Raw genomic sequence first — 14,199 nt, forward strand, 5'->3', positions numbered from 1 at the left:
TACGGTACTTCAATTCTACTACATAATCTGTTTCCAAATTCAGATGGTGACTTCTTCTGCTACACTCGTCATGAGCCAATAGGAGTGTGTGGCGCTATTATTCCATGGAACTTCCCTATAGAGATGGCATCATGGAAGATGGGACCAGCTTTGGCATGTGGTAATACCATGGTGATCAAACCTGCTGAGCAGACACCACTCACTGCACTCTACTTGGCATCACTTGTCAAAGAGGTATGGTACTAAGAGTGGGTGTATATCTTAAAAAACCCTTTTACATGTAGGCCGTGGGAAATAATTGTTTGGTCAGGGTTGCCAACCAACCATAGCTCAAACCCTCAAACCCAATATATAATAAGAACGAGGTAGAGATGCTATATTAGTATAGATATATTCCAAATATTTACTTATTTTCAATCCCCTGCACATTCATATAAAACAATTTTACAGCGAAATATGATTAATCAATTGATAATGGACAAGCAATGCATTGTTTAGTCAGACAAAATACATCAATAAGATAAAATAACGTGTAAGAAGGTGTAAAGGGGATGTGACATGGCTTTGGGATACCTTTTCTGCGATTTTGGTATGTCGATGAGGGGGTTTTCAGTGGAGACCAATGCGCCCAATTGGGCAAAAGTACCCAGTTTGGTGCTTTTAGTGAAAATCGGAATACTGATGGGTTGCAAAAACAGCAAAAAGTAGGTATAGAGAAAGTCCGCATCTGAAAGTTAGTGTGGCTCATCCCTAAACAAATTTTTTGAAGACAACCATCCAGCTTCACCATAACTTTCAGCAGTCTTACCTTGAATTGAAGCTATAACCTGAAATAATAGATGTGAAGGGTATTCTTAAGTCATGCCTGATAAGAAATGACAATGGTAACTGATAAAAGAACCAAGGACCTTCATACTTGTTTGTTTTGAAACTCTTCAATCTCAGCAAGTATGGGTGTCCATCTTCGCAACATAGATGTTTCTCAAGCATGTGGTGGTTGAGTTGGTGAAAGATCAAATGGGGTCAAATAGGGTTAAATTGTCATAAACCTCATCAATGCAATATCTCTCTCTCCCCTTTAACTACCACAATGGGTGAGGGGATCTAGTAGTTTGCCAACGACCTTGTTATTATTATAATATAATACAAGAAATATGTGATGTGATTTATCCCCCCATCCCCAGGATCAATGCCTATGGTGTGTTTTTAGCCCATGTTTTTGCCGCTACGTGGATACATTAAAAAACTTAAAACAAAAGCCTGTAAAAAGATCCAGCGCATAGGGTTATGCACTAAAATTTCTTTCACATACTTCTTGGCCTAATACAAGCAAATTAATAATATTCAAATATAGAGCAACATTACGAAATAAATAAAAGGGTACAATCATGTACATTCACCAAATAACTCGGATAATAAGATCCACAGAACAAATGGCAACAGAAATTGAAAAGCAAATATTACATTGCACCATGGAAGAAAGAGATGAGAAGGAACCACAACGACTTCGATCGGCCAAGTTTTAATCCGCTTATCTATTGACGCATGAAAAGAAAAGCTATCATTGGTACTTACTTTCATGTATGATCCATTTACCGCGATCGATGCTTGGCAAAATCATTACTGGAAAAAATTTATAACAAACCCATCCACGAACAAACAAACGCTACCCAGAAGTAAGATTATGGAATTTCACTGATGCTCTGAACATGTATAGTAGCTTTGTTTTGGGATCTACAGTCAAACTGTTTTCTTGATCGTGTTGTGTAGAAAATGTCCTATAAAACATCGAAAAGGTAATCAAAATCGGCCGTTTTTTGCTGAGTTTCATCTTTAGCAAATAAGGTAAGATTTTGGTGACTTTTCGATGAAAAATAGATGTAAAATGTTCTTAAATAATGCACAATGTTCGGTTGAGTCCGGTACATAAAACCTGTTTAATTTAATAGTTTATATGTGTATAATCGTAACTAACTAACACGTTTCAGTGCCAAAGACTGCCAACTCTGAGAAAAAAGTCATCAAAGTTCGGAAAAATTGGGCAAAATGAAAGAAAAAGATGTAGGCCATCAATGACCGATGATCACGTCACCAAAGAAAATCCTATAGGGTGCTTGCACGGAAGGTCATTAGTTCAAATCATCCTTCACACACGCTCCAGAAGACATGCAAATACATGGAATACAATACCAATCACCTATTTAACGCAGGGTATTGATCAAAGTAAATCCTCATGAATAACAATGTCAACTAAATGTCGGTAAAGGGAGTGGACAAAGTGAATGCGTTCGTTGTGGTTCCTTCTTATCTCTTTCTTCCATGATTGCACCAAGAGCAAACAACTAAATGTTCTGTGGCCAAACTTCAATGTTCAGATTTGTACTAGTACAAAATCAACATAATTTAGTACTTATGAATACAATCTAAGATATATAAATCATGTAGACAAAAAGACACTTTAAGCAAGTGAGATTTATGCCATGCAATGCACTTTAATACATGCTGTAGAAGTTACTTTTAGCAGACCAATCCATAATTTTATAGATAAGCTGACCACAGGTTTTTATAAACATGGGTTAGGAACTGGTCTACTGACATACTTGAGGTTAGGTAGCAGCATATAGCCACTTCATTGTTCAATTTCAAAAAAAGTTGTTTGGTTGACCTCGACGACCTTGTTTTTAAGGTCATAGCCAAACTTATCTTAATAAATAAAGACTAAATTATGGTCTTTCATTACTGTATGATTTCATTCATGTTTTGAAACAGCTTAGATGTATAAAGAAACTGTTTAAATATTAGTGTGTATCTTAAACCAAAAGTAGGCTCAGTATTCTTTTGTACAGTTAAAACTTTTTCCAGATTTTCTAGCATAGGGTCGGTCACATGCACACTTTGACAAGAATCAATGACCATTACCAACAAACTGTTTGGCATCACATCTTGCTTCTTCCAAAAGTTCTGACACTGCAGATTTCAGTCAGTGCATGGGCATTTTGTAAACTTAAGATCCCACTCATCGTGTGTTCTTACCATATCAAACCGAACATGTTCATGGACTGATTTTGTTTCCAAGCAATGGCCCTTAAGGGAAGGGGTATGAACGTTTGGACAGTATTTATTGTGGGACATTAGAGCACATCAGGCATATCAATTGCATTCTGAATACGAAGAATGTCCTTCTGATATCAAATAATTTTGATTTTTGAAATTTGCAATGTAATACACATTTTATGGCAAATCATTAAAAATTGATATTTTTGATATTTAACAGTACTTGAAGTAAACTTTATAAATCTGATGATTTATACTTAAAGTGTATGTAGGTGGGATGAAAAGAAAAGTATTGAAGATATGGATTTTTTTCCCCAAAACAAAAAAAAATAGGGCTGTTTGGGAAAAAAATCCATATCTTCAATATAAAAGGTCAAAATTTTCAATTGATCGTCGGCTTTTCCTCCCAGCTACATATACGGCTTTAAGAATATATCATTATATTTATAAAATTTAATTCGAGGACTGTTATATATCAAAAATTTGAAAATATCAAATTTTAATAATTTGTCATAAAATTTGTATTATGTTGTGAATTTCAAAAAATGAAAATTATTTGATATCAGAAATACATGCTTCGTATTCAGAATGCAATTCGATACGTCTGAGGTGCTCTCATGTCCCACAAAAAATACTGTCGAAACGCCATAAACGCTCATTCTAGATCCCTTAAGAATGAACAAAGAAAGACAACTGAATAGTCATTAGGTACTCACCTGTAGGAGATCGCTTCAAACCCAACTGCCGGTCAACCGGCAGAACCAGCTGTTAGGCCTGGTTTCTAATGTTCGCATAAAACATGGTTAAACCGCCAGTTCTACCAGGGCACTGGTGGTTGGGTATTGAAGCTATCCCTCAGCCTCACATAGCTTTGCACATGAAATCAAACTTGAGACTCATTAATGCTACTGCTCTTTGGCCTGGTTTCCTTCTGGTATCAAACTTTTACACCCATACTGCAATGAAGGCTTGTGCTTTTGTCAAACTTAACATGTCCATGGATTAGATTTGTTTCTAACTTATGAACATTATGAATAAAGAAAGGAAGATACCTAGATATTACTTTCCCTAATGATATTAAATTAAACTTGAGTCAACTCAATAATATACATACACTTATAATGCTTTGTCTTTGTAGGCTGGTTTCCCTCCTGGTGTTGTGAACTTTGTTCCTGGATATGGTCCTACTGCAGGTGCAGCTATCTCAGAACATATGAATGTAGACAAAGTAGCATTCACTGGATCAACTGAGGTAAGTGTTTGGTTTCCCACCTGGTGTAGTCAACTTTGTTCCTGGATATGGTCCTACTGCAGGTGCAGCTATCTCAGAACATATGAATGTAGACAAAGTAGCATTCACTGGATCAACTGAGGTAAGTGTTTGGTTTCCCACCTGGTGTAGTCAACTTTGTTCCTGGATATGGTCCTACTGCAGGTGCAGCTATCTCTGAACATATGAATGTAGACAAAGTAGCATTCACTGGATCAACTGAGGTAAGTGTTTGGTTTCCCTCCTGGTGTAGTCAACTTTGTTCCTGGATATGGTCCTACTGCAGGTGCAGCTATCTCAGAACATATGAATGTAGACAAAGTAGCATTCACTGGATCAACTGAGGTAAGTGTTTGGTTTCCCTCCTAGTGTAGTCAACTTTGTTCCTGGATATGGTCCTACTGCAGGTGCAGCTATCTCAGAACATATGAATGTAGACAAAGTAGCAGTCACTGGATCAACTGAGGTAAGTGTTTGGTTTCCCTCCTGGTGTAGTCAACTTTGTTCCTGGATATGGTCCTACTGCAGGTGCAGCTATCTCAGAACATATGAATGTAGACAAAGTAGCATTCACTGGATCAACTGAGGTAAGTGTTTGGTTTCCCTCCTGGTGTAGTCAACTTTGTTCCTGGATATGGTCCTACTGCAGGTGCAGCTATCTCAGAACATATGAATGTAGACAAAGTAGCATTCACTGGATCAACTGAGGTAAGTGTTTGGTTTCCCTCCTGGTGTAGTCAACTTTGTTCCTGGATATGGTCCTACTGCAGGTGCAGCTATCTCAGAACATATGAATGTAGACAAAGTAGCATTCACTGGATCAACTGAGGTAAGTGTTGTGCCTGGTTTCCCACCTGTTGTAGTGAACATTGTCCCTGGATATGATCCTACTGCAGGTGCAGCTATCTCAGACTCAGCACATATGAATGTATGACAAAGTGACATTCACTGAGGAAAGTGTTGTGACTGGTTTCCCTCCTGGTGTAGTCAGCATTGACTGTTCCTGCATGCATATGGTCCCACTGCAGGGTGCAGCTATCTCAGAATACATGAATGTATACTATTAGTTACCTGCTGTAAAATCACTTGTGATCACTAGCAGGGTGCAATGGTTGGAGCTTCAAAGTTGCCTTAAAGTCCACTGGCTTACGACTTGACGCTCGGGCATGCTAGTGACTTATCAATTAGATATTGGCGGTTGCTCTGCTAATCAGCGCCGGAAGTGATGTTATGAAAAAATGCTATGCTTGTAGCGATTGTGTAGTATGATATGTCCTTACGAGGTTTCAATATATTTGACAATCAACTATAGTAAAAATTTCATTTGAACAAATACAACTGCCAAGAACATTACGATTGTCTGTACACTGTGTGTAACATCAGTATGGTCTGCTTTGTAATTTCAGATTGGTAAAATCATTCAGCAAGCTGCAGGTAAAAGCAACTTGAAGCGTGTATCCCTGGAGATGGGTGGAAAGAGCCCTAATATCGTCTTCGCTGATTGCGACTGTAAGTAATAATAATAATTGCGACAAGGCACATATCCACTCAATTAAGAGCGCTCAAGGCACTAAAACAAAAACCAAAAACTGAACAATAGACAAAGAAAACTGGAAGTAAAATAAGAAACATAACTTAAGAATTACAGAATGTCTCTGACATAAGATGAGTTTTTAACAACTTTTTAAACACAGTTACATTTTTAGCAGTTCTAATATAAACTAGAAAGCTATATATTTGTACACAAATACGGCTATACCCGCATGTTATCGGTGTACCCAAACTTACAGTCCTTATTTGTAAAAAGTCGCCCAATTGGGCAGAAAATGTGTAAAAAGTGAAAGTCCAAATCACAAGCTTTAATTGAATGTAGGTTGCACTGTCGTAGAACTTAAAATAAAGAAATTGTAAAAAGTCCCCCCAGGGGAGTCGTCTCTCTTACTCTCCATAGGTTGCTGTTGTCAGTATCTCTTACTCACAGTGAGGCTATGCAATATGATTGGGGAAACTATTCCAGAGGGAGTATGTAAATTAAGGAGGCACACAGGATCACTAATTATCTATTATTATTCACATCATAACTCGAAAACTATTTATGTAAAGTATATAAAAGTATACATTTTTTGAAAGGAAATGAGCTCATACATCCATTTAAAATGTCAGTTTTGGGTCAAAAAGTACAATTTTCGAGAAAATCCAAAAAATTGGCTTTTTGACCAAAAATTTTTGGTCCGCCATAAAAAAATTATTTGAAAATCAAAAACTGTAAAACATGAATTTTATTAATTTAGACAAATAAATCTAGAAAGTGTTTTTTTATTTTTTTGAAATTTTGCTTAGTTTTTAAAATATAGGCAAAAAATCAGTAAAAACGCGTGTGACCCGTGTTCAAATTTTTTGAATCATGGGTGATAAAAAAAGTTCTAGGCCCTAATTTAAAAAATGAAAAAACACTATCTAGATTTTGGCCATATCTAAGCGTTAGACTTAAAAACTTACCTCAGTGATGCTTCATTGAGGCTATGGCGGTCCAAAAATGGTTAAAAGTGGTGAAAAGTGATCTTGCCGAAAATCGCGATTTAGAAAAATACAGCGGATTTTAGGTCCATTTTTGAAGATTATTCCATAAATATATAATCCGGTGACTTGTGACGTTTGGTCAAGTAAGAAAATGAGAAGGGGCGTCCAACTGCAGCAGATTGGCATTTTTTTGGTGATTTAGAAAGTAAAATATACAATATGACAAAATTATCCGTGCACATTCGGCAGATGTTTATCCACATGGCAGTAGCCATTTTATTTACTGCAGTCTTGTTTCCATGGTGCAGCAGAGCTTCCGGCAAGGCCGCGGCGTCGCGTTGGCGTTTGAGGAGCGACAGGGCGTGCGGACAGACAGACAGGTTACGCGAATAAATTGCACAGTGCATGGTCGTGTTGCCGCGAACGAAACCATGATTATTTAAGCACAATTTTGTCCTGTTCCGTATTAAAAAAAGATCATGCCCTGTATTAAAATTTGCGGACATCAGAACATTAAAAGTAGCATAGAATAACTGACAAGCAATTATTTTTGCAGATAAGTTTTATGAAATGAAGAATAAACTGAGACATAACCATGATAATTGCGATTTCTGTTTTGTCCTAATTTTCATAATTTTGCTTTAAAAATGCAATGTTTTTAATTGATCGTTTTTGGTGATTTTCTTCTTTTTTTCTTTTTTTGGTGTTGACAAATATGTGACCCATTACAACCTGCGAATGAGCCGTAAATGTCCTCAATTGTATTCTGAGTTACAGTGTAAAATGGGCATGAAGGTCGTATTCATAGGTACCTCAATTGGGTGCTACGTGTACCTCATTTAATGAGATACACGTAGCACCAAATTGAAATACCTATGAATATGACCTTCATGCCCATTTTACACTGTAACTCAGAATACAATTGAGGACATTTACGGCTCATTCGTGCTGTACGGTCACATATTGCATTTTTATGTTCATTGTCCTTTTCTGAACCGCAAACATGATGTTGTTACTTCTCATTGCTTTTTCTTTTTAGTTGGTGCTTGAGAGGCACCACAGCGGCCCGTCCGCGCCAAAGATAGGCATTTTAACGCCCGTTATAGCTAGGCCTACACCATCATAAGTAGGCCTATCATAACATGCCTCAACGATATCAATATGTAAAAAGGTGTTGCAAATTCATAACACAGCGTGTTATAATGTAACGAATGCTATGCCAAAACTTTACAATGTGTCATTACTCAATATTCCGTTTTTGTTATTGTAATTGTTTGTTGTTATCATATTTTATTTTTAACTTTTTACGGAATATCAAACACGTACAAAAGTCATAGGCCTATTATAGGCCTAAAGCCACAATAAAGTTGTAAAATATTTTGTACCGCATAAAAAGTGAATAAAATACAACAACAAAAATATTTAAAAAGTGTGTCTGTTGTTGTTTTCAATCAAATAAGCGTGTAAAAGTGGGGTAAAAGTTGTAATGTGTCTTGAATAAACGTCTTGTAAAACGGACAAAAAGTAGGCCTATATATAATGTTAAGCGGGCAAAACACGGAGAGGTCACAAGAAAACTGAAAACACGGAAATTGACATAGCCTAACAAAACCGAATTTCAAAAGTAGAAAACGGAACACTTTATGGTTTTAAATTAGATTGGGGTTTATGCAGTAGGCCTACCGTAGGATATAGGCATCATGCTATAAAGAGCGTTTTAAAACACTGCATGAAAACATTCACGAAAAATGCTTTAAAGCAGTTTACCTTTTAAAGTAGGCCTATGCAGAAAACATTATAAACGTGAAAGTTGAAAGCCAGACAAACATTGCAAATAAAAAGGCAATCGGCCAAAACATTCGCAAAAAGTGTTGTAAAACCAAAAGCTTTTATCGCAATCATGGCATATGGTAGACCTAATAGGCCTACTATTGGAAATGTAGTTAAAATGGGTTATGAAAAAAGCACGCAATTTGCGTTTTCGATTATATTTCTCGTTTGAAATTATTATTTAACATTAAAACATTCATGAAAATGCTTTCACAAACGCAGCGTTTCTTTCGCTATGCCGATTTCAAATATAGACATTTTGACATAGAGTTGTAGGCCATGATGCCTAGATGGTCGATATGATGTATTGAAATGTCAACGTTTTTGACATTATGCGTTAATGGTCATGAAATGAATGAATGAATGAATGAATAAAATAAAACAAATCTTTAAACATAAAATAATAAGCCTAATGATGTACTATACGGGCTAAGTCTAGCCTACTAGCAAAATATTTAGGGCCTACGTTTTCTATCGTATCTACCAGATTGCGCATCATTACAGGGCTTCTTTATACGGGTAACTACTTGAGCCTCATGTTCGTGATCGATCATTTCGGTATTACAGATAAATTTCATCTTTTCAAGTTCAGAATGAAACTTGAAAAACAAAACAAAAACAAACAAAAAATTCACTATTATGTTCATATAAAAAAAGACTAATTTATACCACTATGAGCACTTTTTGGCGAAATATATCGAGTAGGCCTACTGATTCTGGGAAGGGGGACGGTGGTGGTCTGTCGGCCCGCAGTTTCGCAATGCAATGGTGCAAGCTTTACCTACCTTGGAAGGGATCAATACGATAACATACGGTAGTGATCGCGATTGGCGACTCCAGCGCCTCAATCAGTAATCACCTCGCACACCGTCATCATCCCTATATCTTCGTGTTAAAAATTGCCGTGATAGTACAGTGAATCCTCACGTTTTTCAACAACTACGCATGGTGATTTTATTCGAGATAGGCCGTGCAACTCAGGCTAAGCACACAATTTGAGATTTTGAGCCTGCCACACTGTTTCTATTCTATGTTTTACGATTTTCGCATGATCAATATATGGCTGGCCGTAACCGCCTGGCGTGGAGCTGCTACGCTGCGTAGCTTACTTTTCGCTTTGGAGCTAAATTGACCAATCATGTTAGATCTTTTCATTACGCTGGAGCCAGTGGATGCATCCTCGTTCCAGAGAGAAAACTCTTGCCAAAATTAATGTTTACTATGGGGATTTTAAATGAATCGATTGTAAATAAACCACGACCAGTTGTACAGGATCAATACCATTGTTTGATTAGTGTATAGTCAATGTTACCTTGCATGCATGTGTAATGTGTGTGGCGTGTTTGTTTGTTTGTTTGTCTACTGTGTCAGGCCAGGATCACTGACACCCACGGTACTGATACTCTCATACTATCACGGTGATCATATTGTTGAATGTTGTTGACTTAAAAATAATCATGATGCAGTCATGTCTACAGTAGAACTCACCACGACCTTTGAAGGACTTAAACCCTATTAAAAGCTATTAAACCAAGATAACACTCAATGAAAACGGCTCAACTATGTTACATCAGATCTTCTCTGGTTAAATACACACTGCACTTGTGTCTGTTTTACCTGTGCAATGAGCAATGAGCTGGTATTATAGTTTCAGTTGGGTGAACGATTATAAAGCGAATGCAAGGTAACAATACTGTGGGCTTTTGTTTACGAAATGAGACAATAGTCTGCTTATTGTTAACCAGCGTTCTTGAAAATGAGAAGCTTAATGACTTAACACGCTTTAGAAATAATTTCTTCATATTTTTTGGTACAAAAGTACCAATATTTCCAAACACCTAAATTAGCTAAAATTTAGGACATGTTACAAAACTATATTTTCTAGAATTTCAGAGAATACTTTAAATATTGGCGGTTATTTTTTACACAGTAGTGACGTCAACTAGGCAATGGCCTATACTTCTAACATACACTATTTGTAGAGGTCACGCGTCAATGGTGAGCGCACTGAGTATTGTGTATAGGAAAACGGACAGTAACTACAGTATGTATGGCCTACTACTAGTATATAAAGTAAATCCGAACTGGTTTGCAGTTTGCTGAAGGTCGAATTCCGCAGGGACACCGCGCAAGTTATACAAATTAGCTCCCGGCGATACACTGCAGATCGCAGAACTGTGTGCATAGTTTACCACCACTCTGCCTAGCTATATAGTTATGTACAATACTGTATGAGTTTCTTATGAGTGCATGTCCATCTTAATAATAAGTCAGTTCGTACTTTTCATAAACTACTTTTTTGAATCATAACTTTCATGACCGAGGATATCTTGCAACTACGTGGCGCTTCGTCTGGCAAATTCTTAATGAATAAATTAAGCTTCACGTAATGAGTAAGTCGTACTTAATTAGTCAGTTTTACCTCCGAGTAATGAAAAACTCTAACATGATCATGATTGGTCAATTTGGCTCCACGGAGCAAAAAAGTCAGCTACTGCAGTAGCAGCTCCACGTTGTGGCGGTTATGGCCTATATCAGTATCCCATATGATATTTCTATTGCAAGAAAATTTTATTTGTTGTCAGGTTTTATCTTAAATACACTAACTGGAAATTAAATACACTAATTAGTGAGGACCGGTATTTTGCTGTGGATATGTTTAACTGCAATTTGCGGGTAAAAATTTGAAATCCTGAGTAAAAATTTTGATCATATTCAACTCTTTGAGAAAAAATTTATATAAAAGAATGCATGTAAAATCCAGCTGCAATACAATGTACATTATTGACACACTATCACTCTCTTTATCTACGGCAATAATAGAATATCGATTTCAATCGAATTGAATACGATGCTCAGTTTTGAGTTTGTAGTTGACTACTAAGCGACCTAAGCGATCGATTGCTAGCCAATCAGATAGAACTCCTTTTCTTGCGCTCGTGAAATACCAGTCGCCCGTCGCTCACCAACGGAGTATTAAATTTATATTTATCGAATAGGAAGTCGACACTGTGCCTCGCCCATCCAGTTTACCATGTGTGCGTGTCTTTGCTAGCTGTGCGCCACAGTACGCGTTACGAGAACGCGATCTATTGCGGGAAAACAATGATTTTTTTGCTTTTGCATTTTGACGAATTTTTAATGAAACAGGGTCTTTAAAAAAGCTTTTCTTATGGTTCAAATGTTAAGATTTCTTTAAAATCTATTAATGACAAGATAAAATACGGTTTGAAGATGACATTAGTGATGAAAACTCAATTTTGGCCATGTAACACTTCAGTGATCCTGTGTGCATCCTTAAATGGAACAGCCATTTCAGAGGGAGTATGTAAATTAAACGGAACAGCCTATTTTGGGACCATTTCAGAGGGAGTATGTAAATTGAATGGAACAGCCAATAGTATGTAATTTAACTGGAACAGCCTTAACGCTTCACGCTGGTATTTCCAATTATTATATTAATAATTATAATACGGATATGTCTGTTTAGTCCTACGTGTGTGGGGTGGGGGTATGTGAGTGTTCGTAAAAATATAATTCTCAGGTGCTACTGTGTACAAATTTTGAGCCCGGAAGCTGCTTTATTTGATGAGAAACGGCCGGCCCTTTTAACATATGGGGCCATGAGGCCCATAATATTTGACTTATGAGGCCAATGGACATATGTTGAAGTTTAATTCTCCAGTGATATCAGTAGACGCAAGCTGGGTACTGTAGATGCTTTATTTACTGAGTAACGGCCGGCCCTATGTTTTAGCGTTTGGGGCCCTGGGGCCCATATAATGTAATTATATGGGACTCACATGTACATATAACAATGTGATTTTCAGGTGCAATCTGTGTACTAACTCTGAGCCCTAAAGCTGCATTATTTACAGAGTAACGGCCGGCCCTATGTTTTAGCGTTTGGGGCCCAGGGGCCCATATTATGTGACATATGGGGTTCATATATACATATGACAATATAATACTAAAGACCTATCTGTGTACTAAATCTGAGCCCTGTAGCTACTTTATTTGCTGAGAAACGGCCGGCCCTTTGTTTTAACGTTTGGGCCCCTGGGGCCTCTAGCCTTGTACATCTGGGGCCAAAATGGGCAAAAGGCACATCTACAATTTAGGGTTTATACATGTGCAACATATGAGCCCTAGTGCCCTTGTAGCTTTAGAGCTAGGCTTGTCAATCTGTTGCCCCTTATTTTTAACATTTGGGCCCCTGGGGCCCATAATATATAACATATGGGGCGCATGTATACTTGTATTTATAGAGTACCCCTAAGGCTATCAGTGTACCAACTCAGGGCCCTGAGGCTGCTTCATCTGATGAGAAACAGCTTGGTTAGTGTTTTTTACCTTTGGGCCCCTGGGGCCGTGACCTTTGACCTCTGGGGTCGAGATGGGCAAAAGGCACATCTACGGGGTAGGGCCCATAAGTGTACCACATATGGGCTCTGGGGCTCTTGTAGTTTTAGCGCTAGCCTTGACAGAATGATGTGTTTGATAGGAGAAGGAGAAGGAGGAGAAGGAGATGGAGAAGAAACCACAGAATGGCAATATACCCGTCCATGCTTCGCATGCGGGTATAATAATAGGCAGTTCATTCCATAGACGTGGAGCTGCGATTGCAAATGATCTGTCACCCCATGTGCGGTATGACTATGATGTTGTCATTTGTTGACACTAAGGCATTAAAAATTGTTTGATTAGCATAACCAAATACACAATAGAGGATTTTGTTTAGTATTTTATTCAATTTAATAAAGTAATAATTTGTGATCATGTGAGCTGATATTTGTAGTATCAGTTTTCTACTAGCCTTGCAGGAGATGGGAAAGCTCTGAGCCTTGGCCATAGAATATATTGTGGAATATGGTATCCCAATTTTTGTATTTTTACATTTTACTCAAGGAAAATGTGGATAGCATTTAATATGGGTATAAGATCAGTTCTTAGCTCCTTTTACTCCACCTTACCACAGGCCTTGCCGTCTAGATTTTAAAGGCGAATGGTTAATCGCTCACTAGCATGATGCTAGGCGAGTAGTTGAATCACTCTCTAGTATGATGGTATAGGCCCTAAGAGTGTTGCTGTCTTTCCGCTCAGTATTGTTGTTATGACACTGACTAGATGTGATCGCGTTGAGGTCTGAAAGATTATTCATACCATATAATATGAAACACTATGGTTGTTCTGATTCTGACACCCTCTGTTTACGTTTTCAAGGATTAGGGCTAATTTCTATGATTAATACATAAAAGAGTGCTGAAACTGTAATGTCTAATATGGATTTAATTTTGGGTGACTCACAGTGAGCGATATTTAGTGTCTATGGCGAGTGGAAAATCGCTCGCTAGAAATTGATATTGGGCGAGTGGTGGTGAGCGATAGTGATCGCTCACCTGAAATGGCAAGGCCTGTTACCATCTACCACAATTCACTATTTATAAAAACCATGAAGGTAATTCAGTTGTGGTTGATGGTTGATGTGCTTCAAGATAATTATTTGTAGTCAACTACACTATAGA

The 14,199-nt window shown here is 37.6% G+C and overlaps 1 protein-coding gene across 1 annotated transcript in view; it reads left to right on the forward strand.

Moving 5' to 3' along the window:
- The window catches only part of LOC140158749 (aldehyde dehydrogenase 1A1-like), a 55,905-nt gene that overhangs the window by 22,329 nt on the left and 19,377 nt on the right, over positions 1 to 14,199 (forward strand). Inside the window, exons 6-8 of the mRNA XM_072181956.1 lie at positions 44 to 234; positions 4,193 to 4,306; positions 5,731 to 5,833. Of these exons, the coding sequence (XP_072038057.1) occupies positions 44 to 234; positions 4,193 to 4,306; positions 5,731 to 5,833 (408 nt within the window). The remainder of the gene's footprint in view (positions 1 to 43; positions 235 to 4,192; positions 4,307 to 5,730; positions 5,834 to 14,199) is intronic.

This window comes from Amphiura filiformis, chromosome 8 (genome assembly GCF_039555335.1).
Source record: "Amphiura filiformis chromosome 8, Afil_fr2py, whole genome shotgun sequence".
Lineage (NCBI taxonomy): Eukaryota > Metazoa > Echinodermata > Ophiuroidea > Amphilepidida > Amphiuridae > Amphiura > Amphiura filiformis.